General features: G+C 33.7%; 2 protein-coding genes across 3 annotated transcripts; both read left to right on the top strand.

Moving 5' to 3' along the window:
- LOC145065901 (ADP-ribosylation factor 2) lies at positions 1-2828 on the top strand. Of its 2 annotated transcripts, XM_079013004.1 has the most exons (7): positions 1-133; positions 915-1082; positions 1215-1285; positions 1384-1503; positions 1892-2010; positions 2383-2464; positions 2559-2828. In XM_079013004.1, the coding sequence occupies exons 2-7, from the start codon at positions 935-937 to the stop codon at positions 2562-2564; spliced, it is 546 nt and encodes a 181-aa protein (XP_078869130.1). In that variant the 5' UTR covers positions 1-133; positions 915-934; the 3' UTR covers positions 2565-2828. The 2 variants fall into 2 exon arrangements, with proteins under 2 accessions (XP_078869130.1, XP_078869129.1); XM_079013003.1 differs by lacking the exon at positions 2559-2828 and having other exon boundaries at positions 2383-2488.
- Positions 2829-11025: 8197 nt separating this feature from the next.
- LOC145068177 (uncharacterized) lies at positions 11026-11700 on the top strand. The gene has a single exon (XM_079015152.1). The coding sequence runs from the start codon at positions 11026-11028 to the stop codon at positions 11698-11700; it is 675 nt and encodes a 224-aa protein (XP_078871278.1).
- Positions 11701-24737: the final 13037 nt, after the last annotated feature.

The raw sequence follows: 24737 nt of genomic DNA, 5'->3' as shown, positions 1-24737 counted from the left end.
AGTAATATCTGGCGGTCCTTTTTGCTTTCTTTATTTAACGCCATCTCCGTTGACGTATCTCGCCCCCATATTTCACAAGCCCCTCTCTCTCGTTCTCTTTTCGATCGATCCCTCTCCAAAAGCTCTTTCTCAGGTAAATCGAATCTTCATTTCCGTTTCCTTTTTGATTTTGTTGATTATACCCATAATTAAAAGGAATTTCCTTGAAAATTTCTGTTCATCCGCCTTCAGATCTCTGGTGATTGACTTGCTTTAACAAATCTGTGTATTTTATTGGCAATTCTTATGCAACCGAGAGATTTCTCGTTATGTATTCACAATTTATTGTGACTTTCCATTCAAAATCGGCGGTGTTAGGTTATCGATGTGCAGTTTTACTTAGTGATTTTTAGGTTTACGTTTTTGTAAGTTTTTGATCTGCATGCTACAGGCTGTAAAGATCGATCTACTTTCTGAATTACAATTTTATAAAAACTATTTCTGTTGTGGAGCTGTTATTGAAGCTATAATCTTAAAAGATCCATTAGGTTGAATCACTTCGAGGAGAAAATGCCGAATTTTTCTTCGTAATTTAGGTTTTATTCAGATCCGAATTCCGATCGATCGCTCTTAGATTGTAACATTGTTTTCCTGGTAAACAAGTTCATCACGGACTTCGATTTGAAAATCGATTTAACTAAGTTTCGGTGAAGCGATCTTTTTTATAGTTACGATGATGACAATACATGTTCGAAAAATCATATATGTTCTTAAATTTTCAATTTCACAACTACTATTAATGCTTTGTTTACAAGCTACCTTGAATCTAGATACACCTAACAGATACATTTTCATACATCTGCAGATCCAATAGATTTTAATAGTTTCTTTACAATTCTATCCAAAATTTGTGTTAACAATTTCGTTTTTCTTAGGGATCTTCACCAGCAATAGAATGGGGCTAACATTCACCAAGCTTTTTAGCCGGCTTTTTGCCAAGAAAGAGATGCGTATTCTGATGGTGGGTCTCGATGCAGCTGGTAAGACAACCATTTTGTACAAGCTCAAGCTTGGTGAGATCGTGACAACAATCCCTACCATTGGTATGTCCTCTTTAATCTTTATATAGATCTATTCTTGATTTATCTCTCTTTCCTTCATGTCATTCTTTGTAAAGGAGAATTAAATGGTCCTTCAGTTTCTTGAAACTCTGATTAAATTGTGTTTCTTTTCAGGGTTTAATGTTGAGACTGTTGAGTACAAAAACATCAGCTTCACTGTGTGGGATGTTGGGGGTCAAGACAAGGTAGAGGACATTTTTGGTTTTTGATCTTTAGTTGGTATTTATTCTCTCTTTCTGTGTGTGTGTGTGTGTTTATCGGTGAATGTTGTGTTTATGTACAGATTCGTCCACTATGGAGGCATTACTTCCAGAACACTCAGGGGCTTATCTTTGTGGTTGATAGCAATGACAGAGATAGAGTTGTTGAGGCAAGAGATGAGTTGCATAGGATGTTGAATGAGGTAATTTTGCACTTTTTTTTTAATTATTTTTTTTAAACATTACTTCTTCTCATACTGTTTGTTTGCTTGAATTCAAAAATAAAATTGTAGTTTGATTGAAATAATGAAAATTTCTAAATAGATATATGTGCAATTGAAAAGTACATTAATAAAAAATGATTATATGATTTATATTACAATCTCTTATTCCATTTCATGATGCAATGAAAAAACCACCCCATGGCTAAAGAATGAATCATTCCATTCTGACAGGCAAAAATAACAATTTATTTATCTTTATTTTTATTTTGCGAATCAATTTTAAATAAATAACTAAATAAACTAATCAACTGTATATAAGAAGAAGTTAATATAATAACCATAAAACTAAATTGATCTATTGATACAGGATGAGCTTCGAGATGCAGTGTTGCTTGTATTTGCTAACAAACAAGATCTTCCAAATGCAATGAATGCTGCTGAAATCACCGATAAGCTCGGCCTCCATTCCCTCCGACAGCGCCACTGGTAAAATCTTTGTCTCCATGATCTATCATACTATGTGCACCGGTCATCTTGTCATCCATCTGATATATCATATTAGATGACCAGTGCACCATCCATAAATGAGATGACTAGTGCATGCATAAAGTTGCACTAGTCATCTGATAATTGGATGACTATCCACCAGTCTGATTGTCAGACTGGTGTGATATATCATACGCAATGCACCAGTCATCTGATATGATATATCAAATGACCGGTGCACCAACCATGTATCAAATGACTAGTGCAAGGATAAACTTGCACTAGTCATCTGATAATTTTGGATGACGATCCACCAATGAGGTGTAGTCATCCAATATCATTATAGTATTAATCTTATGTGCTTTACAACAGGTACATCCAGAGCACCTGTGCAACTTCCGGTGAAGGACTTTACGAGGGTCTCGATTGGCTCTCTAACAACATTGCTAACAAGGCATGTGATCTTGCATCGTTTTAAAAATATATTCTCTTATTATTATTTTTTTAATATAATCGTGTTTTTTTGTTTTTGTTAAATGTTGCTACAGGCATAATGTGATGTTTGAATGCGGATCCTGGATGGGAGTTTCTCTCATTCTCGTTGTTGTCTGAGCTGTGTGCGATTCTGGGATTTCTTCGTTAAACAGCTTTTTGTGCTTTTGTTCGTAGCAATGTGTCTGATATAATATTTGGTTGTATTGCAAGTATTTTTTTTTTTTTTAAAATATTATCATCTAGATTTTGGTTTCATAAACCTAAAGTTGTAACAGAGCTTAATTTTGCTTGTTTTATATAGTTTGCTCCTATTCTATGCTTCACTTTTGCTTAATATGTGAAAAAAGTACCAAAATTTCTTCAAATGTTTTCATTTCATTCCAAGATAGAATGTGATGAAAATTTAGGGTTTTTTCCATAAAAACCCTTATATTTTGGTTTTTTTTTTCTTTTTAGACCTAGAACTTTTAGTTTTTCCGAAAAAGACCCAAAGTTTCCATAAACTTGTTATTTCGGACCCTAACAAGTCATCAACAACAAGTAAACTAATTGATTTTTGTTTATAAAAGATCTTATATTTTGTATTTTTTTCCGGTTTAGACCTAAAATTGTGTTTTTTTTTTCAAATGAATCTCAAATACTATTGTTTTTGCTTTACCAAGTCGTCTCCATGAAATGTTATGTGCTCATTAAAAGCCGTATTTCATTGGATTTGGATGATCATTTCGATTCTCTGTTGGAGTTATGCCATTTCTCTAAATTTTTTACGGTTCGAAGAATCAAGAATTCGAACCCTCCTCGCTATGGTCCTAAGTAATATCTATGAACTAGATTTGTACATTTCTCATTAACTAGACATATTGGAGATTAAGACTCAATAATAAAAGATTTAAAAATGCATCATTTATAGCAACTTTCTAGAAAACATTTATCGATGCAGAGTAGTGTCGTTAATGTAAATATAATTTAATTAAAACTTCATTTTAAAATAAATTAGATGAGGTAAGAATAGAAATTAAAGAATAGAGAGAGTACCCTTTCAGAAACATCATGATATGATCAAAACAGGTAAATCACCTACACTCTTCGAGCGAGTGCCGACAGAAGAAAGAGAGAAGATGATGACTTAATTTTCCAAAAACTTTATTAACACAATTATCTACCTCTCTAATAAAAGAGTCCTTTATAGCCACATGTCACTTTTCAAAACCCATTAAATGCCACATGTTATTCTCATATGACTCCTCAATTTTTATTTTCGGCTCATATTCATCATCTCAATCTCAATTTGGATACAAGTCATATCCCGAAAAGTCAGCGAACAAATTTGAATTTCATTTATATCAGTCATTCAAAAAACGTAGAATCCTAATTTCAAATTTAAACAAAGTTAGAGTAATTTAGAACTAAAATCTTACTCTAACTTTGTTTAAAATTGAAATTAGGATTCTAGGTTTTTTGAATGGCTAGTATAAATGAAATTCAAATTTGTTAGCTAATTTTTTTGGATATGACTTGTATCTAAATTGAGATTGAGATGATGAATATAAGCCAAAAATAAAAATTGAGGGATCATATGAGAATGACATGTGGCATTTAGTGAGTTTAGAAAAGTGTCACGTGGTTATAAATGATTCTTTTATTAGAGAGGTAGACTAGTTTTGTTAATAAAGGTTTTGGAAAATTAAGTCATCATCTTCTCTCTTTCTTCTGTCGGCACTCACTCGAAGAGTGTAGGTGATTTACCTGTTTTGATCATATCATGATGTTTCTGAAAGGGTACTCTCTCTATTCTTACCTCATCTAATTTATTTTAAAATGAAGTTTTAATTATATTATATTACATTAACAATGTCACTACTTCATCGATAAATATTTTCTAGAAAGTTGCTATAAATGATGCGTTTTTAAATTTTTTATTATTGAGTCTTAATTCCTAATATGTCTAGTTAATGAGAAATGTACAAATCTAGTTCATAGATATTACTTAGGACCATAGCGAGGAGGGTTCGAATTCTTGATTCTTCGAACCGTAAAAAATTTAGAGAAATGGCATAACTCCAACAGAGAATCGAAATGATCATCCAAATCCAATGAAATACGGCTTTTAATGAGCACATAACATTTCATGGAGACGACTTGGTAAAGCAAAAACAATAGTATTTGAGATTCATTTGAAAAAAAAACAAAAAAAACACATTTTAGGTCTAAACCAGAAAAAAATACAAAATGTAGGGTCTTTTATGAAAAAAAAATCAGTTAGTTACCTGTTGGTGACCTGTTAGGGTCCAAAATAACAAGTTTCCGGTAAACTCTGGGTCTTTTTCAGAAAAACTAAAAGTTTTAGGTCTAAAAAGAAAAAAAAACCAAAATATAAGGTTTTTTATGGAAAAAACCCGAAAATTTATTCACTAAATTGACTATATTTTGGAACTTTATATATTGGGTTTACCCTTATTTCATGGCTTTAACAAAATCGTTGAAAATATCTAGCGAACTGTAAAAGTATAGACAAAAGCTTTAGAAGGTCGGGACTCTTCAAAAGCTTAATAGGGTGTCTCGGATTTCATTATGAATCTTAAAAAACTTTTAGATAAAATGGCTATTGAATTTAAAAAGTATTTTGATTAACTTTTATGGTGAAAAAGTCAATAAGCTAAAAAATATTTATCTTATCTTCTACATGTTTTAAGGAGAATTTGATTTTTACAACCTAAAAACTTATAATGAGTTTTGAAAAATTGGAAATTCTAACTTACTAGAATCTCTTTTTTGAAAGGCTTATGAAAAGTTATTATAAAAGTCCTTATTACACTATCAAACATTTTTTTTTAACTTATTGACTTTTAAAAAGTCAATATGTCCATAAGTTTCTTTGAGATGAAATCCCAAAGACCCCCTAATTCTCCTTGTCACCGTTTGTGGTAGCTTTCATCATGAAAAAAGAGCAAAGATCTATTGTGTGTGGATCAAGCCGTTGAAAAACATGAATATAATGGAAGTAATTAATAAACCTTCATTTTTTAGTGTATTTAAAAGTTATAATTATTTAGCCGAAAGCTATTGAAATTAGGTTTTACCTTTTAGGTTATTTCATTTTGTTATTTCAGTTTGATAAATACAATACTATTTCCTTGACTCAAAAAGTAATGTTAAGAAACATCTCAAAGGGTTGATGAAAGGCCTGTGATCCAAGTGCGGGTGTCTAGAATTATTCAAATTGATGTTATTGTTCAATGGCAGAACACAAACACTTGAACTAAGGGGATTTGAAAGTAACACTTCAAAGTAAAATTATCTATTTAAAAAAAAAAGTTCATTATTTTTTCATATTAATATAGACTACATAAAAAAAATATTATATATAATAGAAGACAACTATATTGGATTAGGTTTTTAAGATCATAACTATAACTGGTATATACTTGAATTGATAGTATCACAATCCTTTTGAGTTGCCCTCATAACTAACAACTAGATATGATGACTTTTGGAGAGAGGTTGAATTTATTATTTGATTAATAAATTGAAATAAATAATTTGTTAATATATTATGGTAATAATATATTAATTAGAAATAGTAATATTTAATCATAAATTGATTGGAATTAATTTCGGGATTAAAAGAATTAATTAAAAGTGCAGGGGCTAAAGTGTAATTGTTTAATAGTTGAGAAAAAGGTTCCAGAACCTTCCTAGGGAAGGGTGGACAGTTTTTCTAAGGATAATCTAGGATTTTTAGATTATCCAATATGGATAATTAAGGAGGTGGATAATTACCATATGTCACACCCCAAAACCGATAACGGCGGAATACATTCCGGGGTAGAGGATGTCATATACAGTATCATAACAATTGCATAATAGTAAAAGCAAACGACAACAACCATTGCATATATGTATAGTAAATTTAATTACAAACGTGTTCTGTAAAGTTTCATAGACACCAAAATGTATAACAAAATAAAAGATGGGTCTTGTATGTGCTCCATCTTCTCCAAAAGCTACACCTGTACCTGTCTATCTTTGACTTAAGGATACAAGTTATTTTGAAAACGAGTATCAGCATAAAGCTGGTGAGTTCATAAGAATTTAGTGACTTTGTTGTATAAAAGTGTTTCCAAACTTATAGAATAAAAACTGAAATTTATGTTTATAAGTAGTAGAAATCCCTAGAAAATCCTATATTTTCCAGAAAAGTACTTTGTAAGTTAAATCCTTTGGGTTGTGTGTAAGTATTTTCATAGAAAACCTTCAGTTGTAAAAGTATAGTAATAAACTTTGTGAGTAACATAGGTGCAGAGAAGTTATGCATGTTAACCGTAGTAGTGTTGCAAACTTCCATTTGTAATAGGTATTTACTTACGTCGGGATATTAGCTTAGACTTAAGTCTTAGTGTATTATGTTGGATAAAGGGGTAACCCCTCAGGTGACTAGACTGAAGTAGTAATAGAAGATCCGATGACCTTCCCGGTCATACGTAGTGTAGTGATGTAGTGCCACCCCTGAGTCTAGTCGGCTCGGACTGTAGCTAGCAGTCGAGATGTAATAGTGTCTGCCCCGTATATATCTATACATATAGTGTTGCCTTCCAACCGGAAAGCCCTGGTCACATGGTGTAAGCGCAATAGAGTGTCTTATAGAGGGTTAGTGAGTTATACTCTGGATTCGTGTATTCTTCGGTATTATAGTACAATAGTCTTTTATATAGTTTCTTAGAGTGTTTTCTTATACGTGTATTAACTTGTCGTAATAGCCGTTATAGTGAGTATAGCAGTGGTAGAGGTAACGAGTAGTCGTCTTAGCTATACCTATTATAGCTAACTAGCGTGTATGATTTCCGGCCTTTGAATAACAAAGGTATCGTATGGGATGAAGACTTTCATATCTAACACTAATATATATGATATATAACTAAGAAATCAACGACAGTCGGACGGATAACCGATACCCTAGGACCACATCAAACAAGAACAGGAAATAAGGCGAGCTATCGGTCCTAAGTCCTTCAAGTCTTACTTATATAAATATATTAATGTAGATATATTTTAAAAAAGAAAAGTAATTTAAACACAGTTTTAAAAACAGTTTAATAACAATTTAATCTTAAAATGCATTTGATAATCAACTAAAACAGTTTTATTGGAAAGCAGCTAAAAGTGTAGAAAAACCCCTTTTTGATGATAATTTGTGAATCACATATGATTTAATAATAAAAAATGTAGAATTTATACTTGTATCCCCCCCCCCCTAAAACATGTAAAAACATTTAAAAAGGTTCATTAAGGGGTATGAACTCACCTGAAATGAGTAGATCGGGTGTGAGTGTCGGATGAGCGTTTGGTGTCAAGTAAGGACTTATACACCCTTTATGATCCTAGTGACATATGAAGACATATGTTTACAAGTAATTAGTGATTTAAACTCTTATTAAACACATATAGGCATCCTATTGTGATTAAAGGTCTCATGGTTGAGTGCTAGAAGGCTAATGGGTTGTAAGGAGAAAGTATAAGACCTCACCATGGAGTTTACTCTCCTAAAACTCACCTTAAGTGTGTTTACGGTTAGGGGACCTTATCCCCCATGAGTTTACGGCCGTAAACTCATGGGAGGAGTGTAAGTGAGGGGTTTCAAGCTTTTGGTGGTTCTAGAAGTGGTTCTAAGGAATTATACAAGGTTATAGGGGTGTTTAAGGTTTCAAAAGTATACTCCCTTGGAGTTTACTGTCCAAGGACCACTCCTTGGGAGTTTACGGCCGTAAACGCGTTGGTTTACGGTAGTAAACTCTTGGACACCCCCAATCTTTGATTACAAGGCCCTTGGCTCATTCCTAACAAGTTCTAGAAAGGGTATAAGGCTCTTTAGGGGTCTCAAACTATCATTTGGCATGTTTTAGGGGAGTTTACGGTCTAAGCATATGCTTGGGCTGTAAACTCTAGTTTACCCATCAAATGTTGATGTTTAGGTGTTCCAAGTCCGAAATAGCAAGCCCCTAAGCCATATCTCAAGCCTAAATGTGGTTTGGAAGTGTTTTGGGCTTGGTTTTCATGTTTAGAGGGTGTTTACGGTCTAAGCATGTGCTTGGACCGTAAACCCTCTTCCAAGCCCTAAAAATGGTTGATTTAAGGTTCAAACACTTCTAGGTTAGGTCCAAAACTAGTTTCTAAGCTTAAAGGGAAGAAATTTGGGACTTTTGACCACATTTTAGGGGTTTACAGCCTAAGGAGGTTCTTAGGCCGTATACTCCTCCTTTACCGCCTTTATGATCGATTTTTGGGTTAATACAACAATAATTGATGTCTAGAACTAGTTAGGGTAAGAGATCTTATGTTTTGGAGGCGGAAACGCGCGGTTTTGAGGCAGAAATCGATCTTGAAGAGAGAGAGTAGAGAGAGAAAGTGGGTCTAGTGTGCTAAAAGGTTTCTATGGATGTCCACCCTCCTTTATATAAGGCTTGGGTGTTGTACCCGGTATACGTCTACCCGATACTTATGTTTAACGAGGTTTAAACTTTTTACCCGGTTAAATGGTCGTAAATAAATAACTTTTTCCAATTAAATGGAAATGTAAATTTACTTGTTTTTATTTATTTTATTACGACGATATTGACATAAAACACAAATAAATAAAACATTTATTTATTTTCCATCCCTAATTAACGGAACTTTATAAAATAGAATATTCCATTAACGGAAACGGGGCATAATAACGGATTAAACTTGGGTTGTCACACCATATTTGAATTAATAACATTATATTCAAATTAGGGTTATTCAAGACATCCCATCTGCACTATAAATAGACCCCTTAGTTTTATGATTTTCGGCCACCAGAAACCCTAGAAGGATAGCCGAAAATCTCAAGCTCCCTCCTCCTCTCTCATTTGTCATCCTCTTGTTTGTTGGGTGTGATCTACTAGAGACATGACACTTGTGATGCTTGCTCTCAAGGTTCAAGAAGACTTGGATTTTCATTGTTATTGCTACATAACAATCAATTGTATGTTTACTAACCCTAGTTATGATTTTCGAAAATAATATAGATCTCCTAGGGTTTTCTATTTGATGTTCAAAAGTTGTATGTTCAATTAGAGAAAGCATATATCCAAGAATTAGGGTTGCATGCACATATAGGTTCTTGTTTGTTATGCTCAAAACTCATCAGTGATATCAGAGCCTTGACTTGTTTTCTATTGAATTTAATTGCAATTGTTTGAATTTGATCAATTAGGGTTTATGGCAATTAAACCCTTATAGACTTAGGGATTTTCGAAATTAGGGTTTCTTGAACCCTTGGTTTTGAAATTTTGGAAAGGGTTTTAACCCTTTTCCTTGCCTTACATATTTCGAAATTAGGGTTTCCTTAACTGTCCAGAATTTCAAAAAATTACAAGGATTGAAATCCTTGCCTTCCTCCCCAAGATAAGCCAATTTCGAAAATTAGGGTTTCTGGTAGGGTTATCTTATTTTTGGTAATTATCTCCTTATTTGATTAATTGGATAATTATAAACTTGATTTATCCCTCCCATGATTTTCGAAATTTAGGGGGGAAGTGGATTAGGTTAAATTATCTTGATTAATTTAATTGGCTAATCCTTATATGATTTAATAAATTAATTAAATGTTTAATTAAGATAATTATTAAATCATGTGGTTTAATTTTAAATTCAAATTAAATATTTTAATTTTTGAAATTTAATAATTAAACCTAGTATTTTGAAATGTTTAAAATACACCTTATACTATATGTAAAATTAAATGCTTAATATTTACTATATGTATAAGACAAGTCAGACGAAGGGGGTATAAGGAAATTGCCTATAAAATATGGGTGTCCACTCTCACCCACCGCTTTCTTGATTGGTGGAGGGTCGTTAGTCGAATGGGTTTGATAGGAAAAATAATTCTCATTAATAAGTATAATGAAATTATAAAGTAACTAAATTCTTTTATTAAATTCCCAATCTTAGTTACTTTAGGAAAAATGTAATTTTAATGCTAATCCATGAAATTGCACATTACACTTTGTAAGTCGTTAGTGGAGCGTGTGTGGTTAACCGACACACTGATATAGACTAATAAAGAGTGACACGTGTCTTGTAAATTATCATTGATTAATGGAGCGCTTGTGGCTAACCGACACATTAAAATGAGATGATAAATGACATCGAGAGTACCGAGCTAATTTGCATGGTTATTCACATCTTGTTTGTGATCCTCGGTATCCCAGTCATGAATGGAAGAGTATAATCAAGATTTAGCATGTCATTGAATAGTTCAATGAATCTCAAAAGATCTACGAATTTCATTAAAAACCTAATCGTTTAAGTTTCATTTTTCGTGGTGAAATTAGTAAATCGTCATTTACCTACCTTTGTTTATTTCACAATTAGATTACGACATCCCTTTTCTAAGTTGTGAATTATCTTTTTGGATCCCAGACTTAATATTTCATATGAGTGTTATATTGAGGATTACTCCTATCTAACCTAAAACTTGTCTTTCTTCTCTTTTAGATGTCAACTCCCAACGATGCTTATGGTTCCTCCTCCAACAACAACAACAACTTCTCGCTTTTAAACATCTGCCTGAGGGTTACTTTTTATAGCACCAATTACAATGATTGGATGCGAAACATCAAAATGGCTCTACGTTTCGAGGACAAAGAGTATGTGCTCGAAAAGGAACTTCATGAGATTGATGATACCAAAGCTATTGTCGTAGAACTAGCTGAATATAGGAAACAATACAATGATGCAACCAAAGTGGCATGCATCATGGTGGCTACTATGACTCCTGAGATACAAAGGTTCTATGAGGATTACTGGCCATACGAGATGAACAAGGACTTGGTGGAAAAGTACCATCAACGAGCTCGTCAAGATAAGTGTGAGGTAGTAAAGTCCCTCATCACTTGCAAGATGAAAGATGGAGAGTCCGTTAGTAGCCACGCGCAAAGAATGCAACGATACGTGGAGCGCTTGCTAAAGATAAATGTGAACTTTGATGAGGAGTTGGCTATTGATATAGTCTTTCACTCATTGCCTAGTTGTTATGATCAGTTTATATTAACTTATCATATGAACAACCAAGAGACCATATTGGCTCAACTTCAGAACCTACTGCGAACTGCTGAAGCAGGAATGAAGGGAAAAAGTATTGCCTCCACTCCTGCTGCTGCTCCTGTCTAGGACATTGGGCAAAGAAAAGGGAAGAAGAGGATAGGTCCTCCTAAACATAATTGGAGGGGAAAGTCCCAAGTTGGGTCCTCAAGCAATGAACCCAAAGGAAAGGACAGTTCTGACGCTCCTCCTATCTCTGATCCTAAAGAGGCTACTTGCTTTTACTGCCACGAGAAAGGGCATTGGAAACAAAGTTGTCCTAAGTACTTTCAAGACATAAAGGATGGCAAGGTGAAGCCAACCTCAGTAGGTATTTACACTATCTTATCTAAAAATTCATCATATTCTCATTCTTGGGTCCTTGATACAGGATGTGGTTTTCACATTTTTTCTGATTTGCAGGGGCTAAGAAAAAGTGAGGATGTGGAGCATGGGAGAATGAACTTGATCATGGGGAATAGGCGATTGTCGACTGTTACCAACATTAGAGTTTATAACTTAGTGTTTAGTAGTGGGTTATGTTTAGATTTGAATAATTGTTGCTACTCATCAGAGATGACACGAAACAACATTTCATTTCATCCTTTATATAAAAAAGGTTTTAGATATTCTTTCAATAATGAGAATGGATCAATTTCTGCTTTTAAAAATGGTCTATTTTATTTTGAAGCTTTACCTTGTGATGATATGTATGAAATTGTGATGGTTGTAGACAATTTAGGTAATAGTGTTTTATAAATTTGTAACATCCCAAAAACTTTAAAGAATTTAAACTTTTCAAAACAACCCTTTTTCTATAAAAGTATTTACAGAAACAGTTGTTCCCAAAACATTATTTAAAAATCATAATCTCTTTCAACATAGTTTTCAAAACATTTATATTATCAGAGTTTCCCAGAAACCATAAGTCCAAAATTTGAGGATGTGTACGGTCACGCCTTCACCTTGCCACGGTCCACTAAAAAATCTGAAACCATAAACCAAAACTATAAGCACAAAGCTTAGTGAGCTCCCCCAAAGTACTGTTGGATTAGTGTCTAAGTCCATAACTGTATTTGGTATGTACTTGACCCGACTCGGCATGGTCCATTTGGGTTGCATGGCATCGGAACATTTGGATAGACCATTTGTGAGAAGAGGAAATTTGTGACATATTAATATATTATAAGTTCTGATATATTAATCATGTTATTTAATTAGTATTGATCAAGAATTAATTTGGACTTAATTTAGTGATCAAAAGAGACTACTTAAATATATGGGGATTGATTGTGTAAATCATTCATTCTTATATATGTGGGCTTATGATCCAAGATTCCTTATGTTGGGTTTAACCCATGTGGTGACCCATGGATACTCCATGGAGGTTAAAACCCATGGAGCATAAGGAATGGGTAAAGTCATGAGTTACATGGTGTAACCCTAATAGCCACACTATATAAAGACCCCATTGGTTGGTGAAATTGGCACTAGTGTACACACAAGAGGGCAAGTCGATTTCTAGAGTTCATGTGTCTTCTTCTCATGGTTATTCCATATGTTGGTGATGTTGTGTGAACCATTTGAGGTGTCACACTTGGGGCACTAGGCTCTCGAGCTTCATGGAGTCAAGCTACATCGATAAGATATGTATTCTATCCATTTTATTACCCAATTGTGAAAAGATTGTATAATAGAGAAAACATAGATCCAAGGTATTTAGGGTTGCATGTACACTTAGGAGTGTTAGAATGCTCATAACCCAACAGTGGTATAGATCCTAGGCTTGTTTTCTTGTTATACTTGCAAAATCTACTTAAAAGTCGAAGGTTTTTTTTTTTTTTTTTTTTTTTTTTTTTTGCTGTATGGACAATGGACTCGGCGAGTCCATCAGGTGACTCGAAGATTTCATGCCTTAAAAGTGTTCAAAACGATCCAACTCGCCGAGTTGGACCCCCAGACAGCATATCTTCGACCGTTTTGGCTGGAAATGGACTAGGAATATTACCCTAAGTTGTTTTTCAACTTATAAACCTATTTTTGATGTGATAATGTTCATGCTAATCCAATTTCGAAGATAATTGTCAATAGATTCATGTTTGTATTATTTTAAGGTTTAGGCTTATTACATGAAAAAGTTTGATTTGAATTATCTTGCTCTTATGAGTTGCTTAGATTAATAGAAAAGTTATGTGAAATTGTTGTTTTCAATCCAAATTAATCTAAGAGTTTATTCTAAAATGTGTTTTTGTAACTTGCCCTCAAGTTATATGAAAAGTCACATTTAAGATTCATAAAACTCATAAATATTTCCATAGGTTATGAATAAAGAAAAGTCACATTCTTTAATAGTTTAAAGTCTTCCATAACTTGTCCTCAAGTTATGGAACTTGAAGAGTTTTTGGATTAAAACTACTTTAAACACATAAGTTATGGAAATTGAATAGTTTTTTAATAGTTTCAAAACTTGCACTCAAGTTTTGGAATTTGAAAAGTTTTCCCTTATGAATACTTTAATTCCTAGTTAAGCCCTTAGAATTTTAAAAGTTAAAATTCAACCCTTATAATTTATAATATTATAAGTTAATAATATATATATATATATATATATATATGTATAAGAGCAAGTCGTCTTACCATTAGTAGGCCTCATTCACGAAGTCGGTCTATAAGGGGGGTATAAGGTTACTACCTATAAAATGGCAGTTTAATGGGTGTCCACTCTCACCCACCGCTTCCTTGACCGGTGAAGGGTCGTTAGCCGAACAGGTAGGACAAGGACTAGAATTCTCCCTTCATTAAAAGTATAAATGATAAATATAAAGTAACTAAAATGTTTTATAATTCCCAATCTTAGTTACTTTAGGAAAATGTGAATAAGGTGCTAATCCATGAAATTACACTTTACACTTTGCTTAAGTCGGTTAGTGGAGCGTGTGTGGTTATCCGACACACTAGCTTGATTTAACAAGGTAGGCAAAGGGTAACTTAATATTTATCATAGCATCGGTGGAGCGTGTGTGGTTAACCGGCACATTGATTGAGGGGTAAATATTAAGGGTACCAAGTAATTTTCATGGTTACTTCACACCTTGTTTTGTGATCCTCGGCATCCCAGTCACAAAACCTGAAGGGCGCACTCAAGATTGAAACATGCCATTGAATAGTTCAATGAATCTCAAAAGATCTAGGAGTTCCATATCCAATTACAAACCTAATAAATTATTTCGTTTTTCATTGTGGAAATTGGTGAATTGTCATTCATCTACCTTCAAATATTCTATAGCTTGGATTACGGCATCCCTCTTCCAAGTTATAAAATATTGTGTTGGGTCCTAGTCTTAATATTTCATATTGGGTGTTATATTAAGGACTTTAGATCAACTATCTTGAATATCTCCCAAAAGATGTCTAGTTCAGACATCTATGATCTTCCCAAATCTCTTGAAACTTCACCTCCTCCAATTATTCTCCCTTACCCACAAGTTCAAGGTCACTCAAGCCCTAATGGCAATCAAGGTCTATGTATGCTCACATCTTGGAGATGAAGTCACATATTGACAAGTCGGGAGAGTTGGGTGTCAGAGTCCTAAGAAAGTTGGATGTTCAATCACTTTCTAAGTCACATAGTGAGTTCCCTTTGGGACTACCATGAAATAGACTATGACATGACCCTTAATGATCTTATTTATTTGATTCGTACTGCTGAATCAACAATGATTTGGAGCTTTGGCAAAGCAAATTTGATTAGTAGATCAACTTTCCAAACCTTCAATGGACATTGACAATGGTTGCATTTGATACCCCGTAAAAGCTTTCTCTTCCCAATGGAAAGAAATTGGCCATAGTTAACTCAATTGACCAAATGGTAAAGAGAAAGGCTAAGTCTGATATTGTCCCATGTACCATTCCCAAAGGGTCTATATGGTTCTATTTCCAAAAGGAAAGGAATTGATTGCCAAGCTGCCAAATTTACCTGAAAGATCATAAGGCAGTTAAAGTCAATAAGTTTGACTCTACTTCAGGTAAAGTCCACTATCTAACTCGGGTAAGTTTCTATTCTGAGATTCATATTACATGATGTGACTGGGTAACATGTTGATGTTTTAAGAATCAAAGGAAAAGTGAAGGAAACTTAATGAAAAGAGTTTGCTGAATCTGATCGTGAAGATGAATTTCTATCGCTTGATTGAAGATCGGATTCTTCAGCTACTCTTAGGAGTTATGATAGATTGCTAGGAAATAATAGCATAGTTTTCATTTAAATTTGCATTGTAAGGAAAAGTTTTTTCCGCATTTTATAAAAAAATAAATGTTTGTTTTACTTTGTTTTATATCTCCTTGCAATGGCATTTATGAAAACTTGATGTTTGTATGTTTCTAGCAATATTGAAAAACTTGATGATGTAGTGTCTAAATTTACCAAATAAGGAAAGCTTCTCATCATCCAAGTTTTCAGTTGGATAGAAACTTGGAATCATACAAGTTGTACAATATGATGAATGAGAACTTTCAACTTTGGAAAATTAAGACTAGTTCCTTGATCACATTTATATGTGAGTCAAGTGAAGGGCTAAGGGATCGAGTACACATTCTTGTGCACTGATCAAGTCCACCACAAAAGATCTATAAGACTATTTATCATGATTTACTAAAGTTTAGTAAATATGGTTACACTTACAAGTTTAAGTGTAATTCTGATACATTGGAAAATTTTTGATGTATGGCAGAACGAATGAGAAGAATCAAATTATGCAGAAGGATAAAAGTTTCTCAAATCTGAAAAGATGGGAGAGTACTTTAGTATCATGTTTTGTGTTCATCTTAACGATTAAGAAACCATGTCACAATTGGTCCTCTAAAGACATCTTAGTGCATTCATATGGCTAAGAAGAGGAATCAAGAATTGTTGAAATGGTTAAATCAAGAAGATGAGTCATACTTCGTTCCAAAAACAATTCTTAGAGTCATACTCCAAGATTGGAACTTGAGTGACATATCTTAAAGAAAGGTTTATAACACTAGTCAAATGTAAGATTAAGTGTATCCCACTCTTGTACATTTGAAATTGGTAAGTTGTGATGTTTTGGGTAAAACAGAGACCAACTTAAGGCCAATTGTGTGAAGCGTTTGTCTTGATAAATAATCTGCACTATCTCTTGAATATTTGGCAAGATAGTCTTATATGGCAAGAGGATAGTGGGAGTCTTAAAGATCCTAAAAATAATTTCAAGATCTAATCAAGAATAAAAACTTGTAGTTTAACACTAGCACACAACGTGAGGTTTATAACCTATCATGTTGACATATTTCGAATTATGTGCCCATTCTAGTTAAAGTTGGCTTTGCATATGAGTTCTTAGAGTTCTCAATTGGTTGCATAACAACTTGGAAGCAATGGCAGGCCCTTGAGCTGCCAGGTGGCAAGAAATTCAGATTGAGTTTAGTCCATATGAGTTTGGATTTGTCATTATCCTTCTCTTGTGATTATGGTTTTGACAAATCCACATGGATAAGAACACATACACCATAAAATCTAAGTGTCATAAGGATTCTCTTCGATTCATGGAAATGATGGTGAGGAAGCACTTTCACTAAGTAGATTTTAAATAGATAGCAATTGTGATATTTGCATTCTCAAAGTCGTTAGTGGAGCATGTGTGGTTAACCAGCACACTAACATGGACTTGTGAGAAATGGCAAAGGTCTAAACAATTGAGACTATGAGTACGACATCCTTTTTCATAGTTCTGAAATTGTTTAGACACACATGTGTACTATCTAAGGAAAGGTGTATGATTTTGATAAAGTTTATCAAAACATCTTGTATCAAAAGTCTGAACTTTGGTAAGGAAGTCAATAAAGTATTGATTTCTAGATGTCCAACTGATTTCTGAGTACATGTCAAAGCTAGTGGGAGCATAAATGTTATGCTAATAATAATCATGTTAGTGGGATCATGATAATTATGATAAAGGTTGAAAGTTAGCAATGTTAATTATAGAAAACAAAAGTTTCAATTCGTGGAGTTGCAAGGGTTGAAAGTTGTTTTGCTATAATTAAGGGAGAGAAAATTATACTTCATTTCAATTCTAAAAGCTTAGATTTGAGGTTTTAATCATCTTTAGTCAAGGATATATATGATTTTTGTGTTGGAATGGCTCAACATAAGGAAATTCTATATATGGGTCTATTATTTGCGTTCTAAAATTCGATTATGATTACGACATCCCTTTTCATAATCTGAATTATGAGAACTTGGCAAATAGAAATATTATAGCAAAAGGACTGGTCTAGTATCATGTCTTTATGTGAGACATCATGAATCTTGTTCCATATGGTTCAGATATAGGATCGATTGCATGTGTTATAATATTCATCCTTTCTAAAATTTACCAAATGCCTGGGGCATTAAGAAGGGAAAAGGTCTAGAATTGGATATGACCAAAAGCATTAAGCAATTGTCGGGGACAATATAAGGTTTTGTTGGATTAATGTCTAAGTCCATAACTATAATTGGTAAGACTTGACCCGACCCGACATGGTCCATTTGGGTTGCATGGCATCATGCACTTGGATAGACTATAATGAGAGAAATAAGACACTTATGGTTATTAATATATTATAAGTTCTAGTATATTAATAATAAAGAATAATAAGATTATTTAATTAGTATTGATCAAGAATTAATCTAGGATTAATTAAGTGATCAAAAGAAGACCAATTAAATATATGGGTTGATTGTGTAAATCATCCATACTTGTATAGTGGGCTAATGCTCCATGGATAATCAAGTTGGGCTTAAAACCATAGGATGGTCCATGGATGCTCCATGGCATATTTGAACCCATGGATCCAAGGAAATGGAAATTCATGACAATTAGGGTTTACCCTAATTGTAACACTATATAAAGATCTTATTCTTGACAAAATCGGCGACTAGTGTGAATATGAAGGGCTAGCCGATTTCATGAAGTGTAGATTTCTCTCAAGTTATTCCAAGTGTATTTGGTGTTGTGTGAACCATTTGAGGTGTCACACTTGGGGCACTAGGCGCTCAAGCTTCATGAAGACTTTCTACATCAAAGAGGTATGTATTCTATCTTGTTACATTCATTGTTTTGTATGCTAGATTAGGATAATACCTTGGAAGTTCTTATTTGCATGTATAATAGAGAAAACATAGATCAAAGGTATTTAGGGTTGCATGTACACTTAGGAGTGTTAGAATGCTCAAAACCCAACAGTGGTATCAGAGCCTAGGCTTGTTTTCTTGTTATACTTGCAAAAGAAGCTGGAAAATCGAGTTTTTATGCTGTCTGCCCAGCAGACTCGCCGAGTCCATGTATGGACTCGCTGAGTCCAAGGCAAAAAGCATCCAACTCGCCGAGTTGGTTCATGCACTCGACGAGTTGGACCCCCAGACAGCATAAATTCGACTTTTTTGGCTGGAATTGGACTAGGAACATTACCCTAAGATGTTTTTGAACTTATAAACTTGTTTTTAATGTGGTAATGTTCATGCTAATCCAATTTCAAAGATAATTGTCAATAGATTCATGTTTTGTATTAGTTTAAGTGTAGACTAATTACATGAAAAAGTTTGATTTGAATTATCTTGTTCTTATGAGTTGCTTAGATTAATAGAAAAGTTGAATGAAATAGTTGTTTTCAATCCAAATTAATCTAAGAGTTGATTCTAAAATGTGTTTTTGTAACTTGTCCTCAAGTTATATGAAAAGTCACATTTAAGTTTCATAAAACTCATAAAAGTTGGCAAAGGTTACAAAAATGAAGAGTCTAGTTCTAATTAAAAGGGTTTATGACTTCATAACTTGTCCTCAAGTTATGGAGGACCAAGAGTCTCTTCATTAAATAATAAATTAAAAAAAGTGTAACCTTAATTAATTCCATAAGCTATAAAATAAAGAAAAGTTAATTCTTTTATTAGTTTAAAGTCTTCCATAACTTGTCCTCAAGTTATGGAACTTGAAGAGTTTTTGGATTAAAACTACTTTAAACACATAAGTTATGGAATTAATTAGTTTTGAATAGTTTCAAAACTTGCCCTCAAGTTTTGGAATTTGAAAAGTTTTCACTTATGAATACTTTAATTCCAAGTTAGCCCTTAGAATTTTAAAAGTTAAAATTCAACCCTTATACTTTATAATATTATAAGTTAATAATATATATATATATATATATATATATATATATATATATATATATATATATATATATATATATATATATATATATGTATAAGAGTAAAGTCAGTCTTACCGCTAGTACGCCTCATTCACGAAGCCGGTCTATAAGGTGGGTATAAGGTTGTTGCCTATAAAATGGCAACTTAATGGGTGTCCACTCTCACCCACCGCTTGCTTGACTGGTGGAGGGTCGTTAGCCGAACGGGTTTGACAGGACTAGAATTCTCCCTTCATTAAAAGTATTAATTATAAATACTAAGTAACTAAACTCTTATTAATACCCAATCTTAGTTACTTAGGAAAAATGTGAATAAGGTGCTAATCCATGAAATTACACTTTGCACTTTGTTTAAGTCGGTTAGTGGAGCGTGTGTGGTTAACCGGCACACTAACTCGTATTTAACAAGGTAGGTAAAGGGTAACTTAATGTTTATCTTAGTATCGATGGAGCGTGTGTGGTTAACCGACACATCGATTGAGGGGTAAACACTTAAGGGTACCAAGTAATTTGCATGGTTACTTCACACCTTGTTTTGTGATCCTCGGCATCCCAGACACAAAACTTGAAGGGCACACTCGAGATTGAAACATGCCATTGAACAGTTCAATGAATCTCAAAGATCTAAGAGTTTCAAAACCAATTAAAACCTAATAATACATTTCGTTTATCTTGGTGGAAATTGGTGAATCGTCATTCACCTACCTTCAAATATTTTATAGCTTGGATTACGGCATACCTCTTCTAAGTTATAAAATAGTTTGTTGGGTCCTAGCCTTAATATTTCATATTGGGTGTCATATTAAGGACTTAATATCAACTATCTTGAATATCTCCCAAAAACATGTCTGGTTTAGACATTTATGATCTTCCCAAATCTCTTGAAACAAGCTTTCCTAAATGAAGATGATGTCCCTTGGAAATCATACTTCTTTCACCTCCTCTAATTATTCTCCCTAACCCACAAGTTCTTGAAAAGTTTAAGGTCACTCAAGCCCTATTGGCAAGGCAAGGTCTAGGTGTGGTCACATCTTGGAGATGTAGTCACATATTGACAAGCAGGGAGAGTCGGGTGTCAAAGTCTTGAGAAAGTTGGTGGTTCAATCACTTTCTAAGTCACATAGTGAGTTCCTTTGGGACACCTATGAAACAGACTATGAAAAGACCCTTAATGATCTTATCTATTTGTTAAGATCAACTTCTTAAAACTTTATGGACATTGACAATGAGACATTGGATATCTAGTAAAGCTCTCTCTTCCCAGTGGAAAAGGACCGGCCATAGTCAACTGGGTTGACCAAATGGTAAAGAGAAAAGCTAAGTCTGTGATAGTCCCATGTACCATTATCAAAGGGTCCATATGTTTATATTGCCAAAGAAAGGGGCATTGGTTACGAATCTGCCAAATTTACCTAAGGATGTTGAAGTCAATAAGTTTGACTCTACTTCAGGTAAAGTCCACTATCTAACTCTGCTAAGTTTCTATTATGAGATTCTTGATACATGATGTGACTGGGTCACATGGTGATGTTTTAAGAATCAAAGAAAAGTGAAGAAACTTAAAGAAAGAATATGCTGAATCTGATCGCATAGATGGATTTCTATCGCGTAGTTTGAAGATCGGATTCTTGAGCTACTTCTTAGGAGTTATGAGATATTGCTTAGGAATAGATAACAACAAGTTTTCATATGGATTGTAAGGATAAGTTTTTCCGCATAGTTTTAAAATAAAAGAAATTTTTTTGATTTTATTTATTTTAAAATATCCTTACAATGGCATTTGAGGAAAAATTGTTGCTTATATGATTCCATTAATAGCAAGAGTGGAAATATGAAATTGATTCTTTCATTTGTGGTAATGTCTAAATTTACCAAATAAGGAAAGATTCTCGTCACCCAAGTTTCAATAGGACCGGAACTTGGAATCATGCAAGTTGTATAGCATGATGAATGAGAACTTTCAAGTATTGGAAAATGAAGACTAATTACTCGTTCACATGGATGTGTGAGTCAAGTAAAGGACTAAGGGATCGAGTACACATTCTTGTGCACTGATTAAATCCACCACAAAAGATTGATAAGACTATTCGTCATGATTTACTTAAGTTCAATAAATATGGTTATACTTACAAGCTTAAGTGTAACTTTGAGACATTGGAAAAGGTTCCAATGTATGGCAGAGCGAATAAGAAGAATCAACTTAGGCAGAAAGATAAAAGTTTCTCAAATCTGAAAAGATGGGAGAGTACTTTAGTATCAGTTTTTGTGATCATCTTAATGATTAAGAAACCATAGCACAATTAGTTCCCTAAGGAAATCTTAGTGCATTCTTATGACTAAGAAGAGGAACTTGAATTGTTGAAGTGGTTAAATCAAGAAGATGAGTCATACTTCGTTCCAATACAAGTCTTAGAGTCATACTCCAAGTTTGTAACTTGAGTGACATGTCTCAAAGAAGGTTTAAAACACTTGTCAAATGTAAGAGTAAAAGTTTTCTACTCTTGTACATTTGAAATTGGTAAGTTGTGATGTTTTGGATAAAACAAAGACCAACTTAGGCCAATTGTGTGAAGTGTTTGTCTTGGTTTGAATCCACACTATCTCTTGAATAACTGACAAGAAAGTCTTATATGTCAAGAGGATAGTGGGAGTCTTAAAGGTCTTGAAAGTCTCAAGAACTAATCAAGAATAAAACCTGAAATTCTTCACTAGCACACGACTTGAGGTTTATAACCTATCGTGTTGACATATTCTGTGCCCATTCCAGTTAAAGTTGGCTTTGCATATGAGTTCTTAGAGTTCTCAATTAGTTGCACAACAACTTGGAAGCAATGGCAGGCCCTTGAGCTGCCAGGTGGCAAGAAATTAAGATTGAGTTCAGTCCATATGAGTTTGGATTTGTCATTATCCTTGTCTTGTGACTATGGTTTTGACAATTCACATGGATAAGAACACATATACCATTAAATCTAAGTGTCATAAGGTTTCTCTCCGATTCATGAAAATGATGGTGAGGAAACACTTTCACTAAGTAGATTTTAGCTAGATAGCAATTGTGATATTTGCATTCTCAAAGTCGTTAGTGGAGCGTGTGTGGTTTACCGGCACACTAACCTGGACTTGTGAGAAGTGGCAAAAAGGTCTAACCATTATGATTACGGCATCCCTCTTCATAATTGTTTAGACACACAAGTGTGCTATCTAAGGGAAGGTGTATGATTTTGATAAAGTCTTATCAAAATAATCTAGTATCAGAAATCTGAACTTTGGTAAGAAAGTCAGCTGATTTCTGAGTACATGTCAAAGCTAGTGGGAGCATAAGTGTTATACTAATAATCATCATGTTAGTGGGAGCATGATAATTATGATAAGTATTGCAAGTTAGCAATGTTAATTATAGAAAACAAAAGTTTCAATTGGGAAAGAGTTGTTTTGCTATAATTAAGGGAGAGGAAATTATACTTCATCTCAAATCTATAAGCTTAGATCGTGAGGTTTTAATCATTTAGTCAAGGATATATATATGAATTTCATGTTGGAATGGCTCAACATAAGGAAATTCAGTATATGGGTCCATTATTTGCGTTCTAAAATTCGATTATGATTACGGCATCCCTTTTCATAATCTAAATTATGAGAACTTGGCAAATAGAAGTGGAAATATTATAGCAAAAGACTGGTTTAGTCTTTATGTGAGACATCATGAATCGATTCCCATATACTTCGGATATAGGATCGATTACATGTGCTATATTCATCCTTTCTAAAATTTTCCAAATGCCTGGGGCATTAAGAAGGGAAAAGGTTTAGAACTGGATATGACTAAAAGGATTAAACAATTGTCGAGGACAATCTAAGGTTTACCAAAGATTGGTTGCTCAAGGACAGTTGGAAGTATAGTGATAATTCTGGAAGAACCATATTGACATAATCTGTAAGGAGGCAACTCTTGTTCAGAAGTAATAGTCAAAATGGAATTTGGAAATGTTTCAAAGTTAGAATTATCAATCTGTTTAAGATTAGGAAACTTAATGCAAGAAGGATGTTCCCAAGGAGCTGATCTCCTTTGGAATGGTCTGTAATGGTTGTTGTCAAGTCCTTCTGACTTTGTGCATAATCATTACAAGAGGTTTAATGCATATAAGTTTAGAATCTAACAGATTTCAGTAAATGACATGAATTTGGAATTCTTGTATTTGCAGTAAGGATTTGGGAGTGTGAAAAGAGAATCATTGAAGTTATGTTCAATGGATCTAGTTCACAAAGTAAAGATCATAGACAAACATAGTATGCATACTTGGTGTGTGGCATGACTAGTGTTTAGAAAACATAGTGTACATGCTTGGAGCATGGGACAACTATTGTTTTAAATTCAAGAATAAAGTTGATAGTTGAAACAGTATACAATGAATAATGTGTAATCATATGGTGATAAATAAAAGGTGTTTTATTTATGTTCATAGGTTTTGATACCATATTGGATTCAATTATTATTGTGTTTCACTTTGCATGTTTTGACTTCCCGAATAAACTGGGTTATTCCTCCGGAATGACAAAGTTATTCAAACCATCCACAGTCGGTCATATGTTGGAAGTAGATATGAATTAAGACTGTCATGGGTTGGCTTGTAGAGGTCTAAGGTGTTGGACAAAGGGCTACAACACTCATGAGTGCTCATAAGTTCTGAGTATTGGATTCAACCCGCGCTCATTGGAATCACTTCATGGATTTTGTCACGAGTGATCATGAGACGGTAATATCTTATATTCTTCAAACGTAGAGATATGAGTTGTTACTATGAGTTGATAGTACATTGATTGCACGAAAACGCATTTGGTAACTCGGTGCTATAAAACGTGTCTTTGTGTATGATTCAACAAGTAGTAGAACAAGCCATATGAGTCGAAGTTTATCCATT

This window comes from Lactuca serriola, chromosome 8 (genome assembly GCF_051521515.1).
Source record: "Lactuca serriola cultivar US96UC23 chromosome 8, Lser_US96UC23_V15, whole genome shotgun sequence".
NCBI lineage: Eukaryota > Viridiplantae > Streptophyta > Magnoliopsida > Asterales > Asteraceae > Lactuca > Lactuca serriola.
This window is presented reverse-complemented; position numbering and strand designations above follow the sequence as displayed.

Bases quoted from the DNA above. Each gene is read 5' to 3' on its own strand.
- LOC145065901 (XM_079013003.1), top strand. From the start codon at position 935: ATGGGGCTAACATTCACCAAGCTTTTTAGCCGGCTTTTTGCCAAGAAA. The intron at 1,083-1,214 runs GTATGTCCTCTT...GTTTCTTTTCAG, and splicing joins GACAACAATCCCTACCATTG to GGTTTAATGTTGAGACTGTT. The intron at 2,011-2,382 runs GTAAAATCTTTG...GCTTTACAACAG, and splicing joins TCCCTCCGACAGCGCCACTG to GTACATCCAGAGCACCTGTG.
- LOC145068177 (XM_079015152.1), top strand. From the start codon at position 11,026: ATGTCAACTCCCAACGATGCTTATGGTTCCTCCTCCAACAACAACAAC.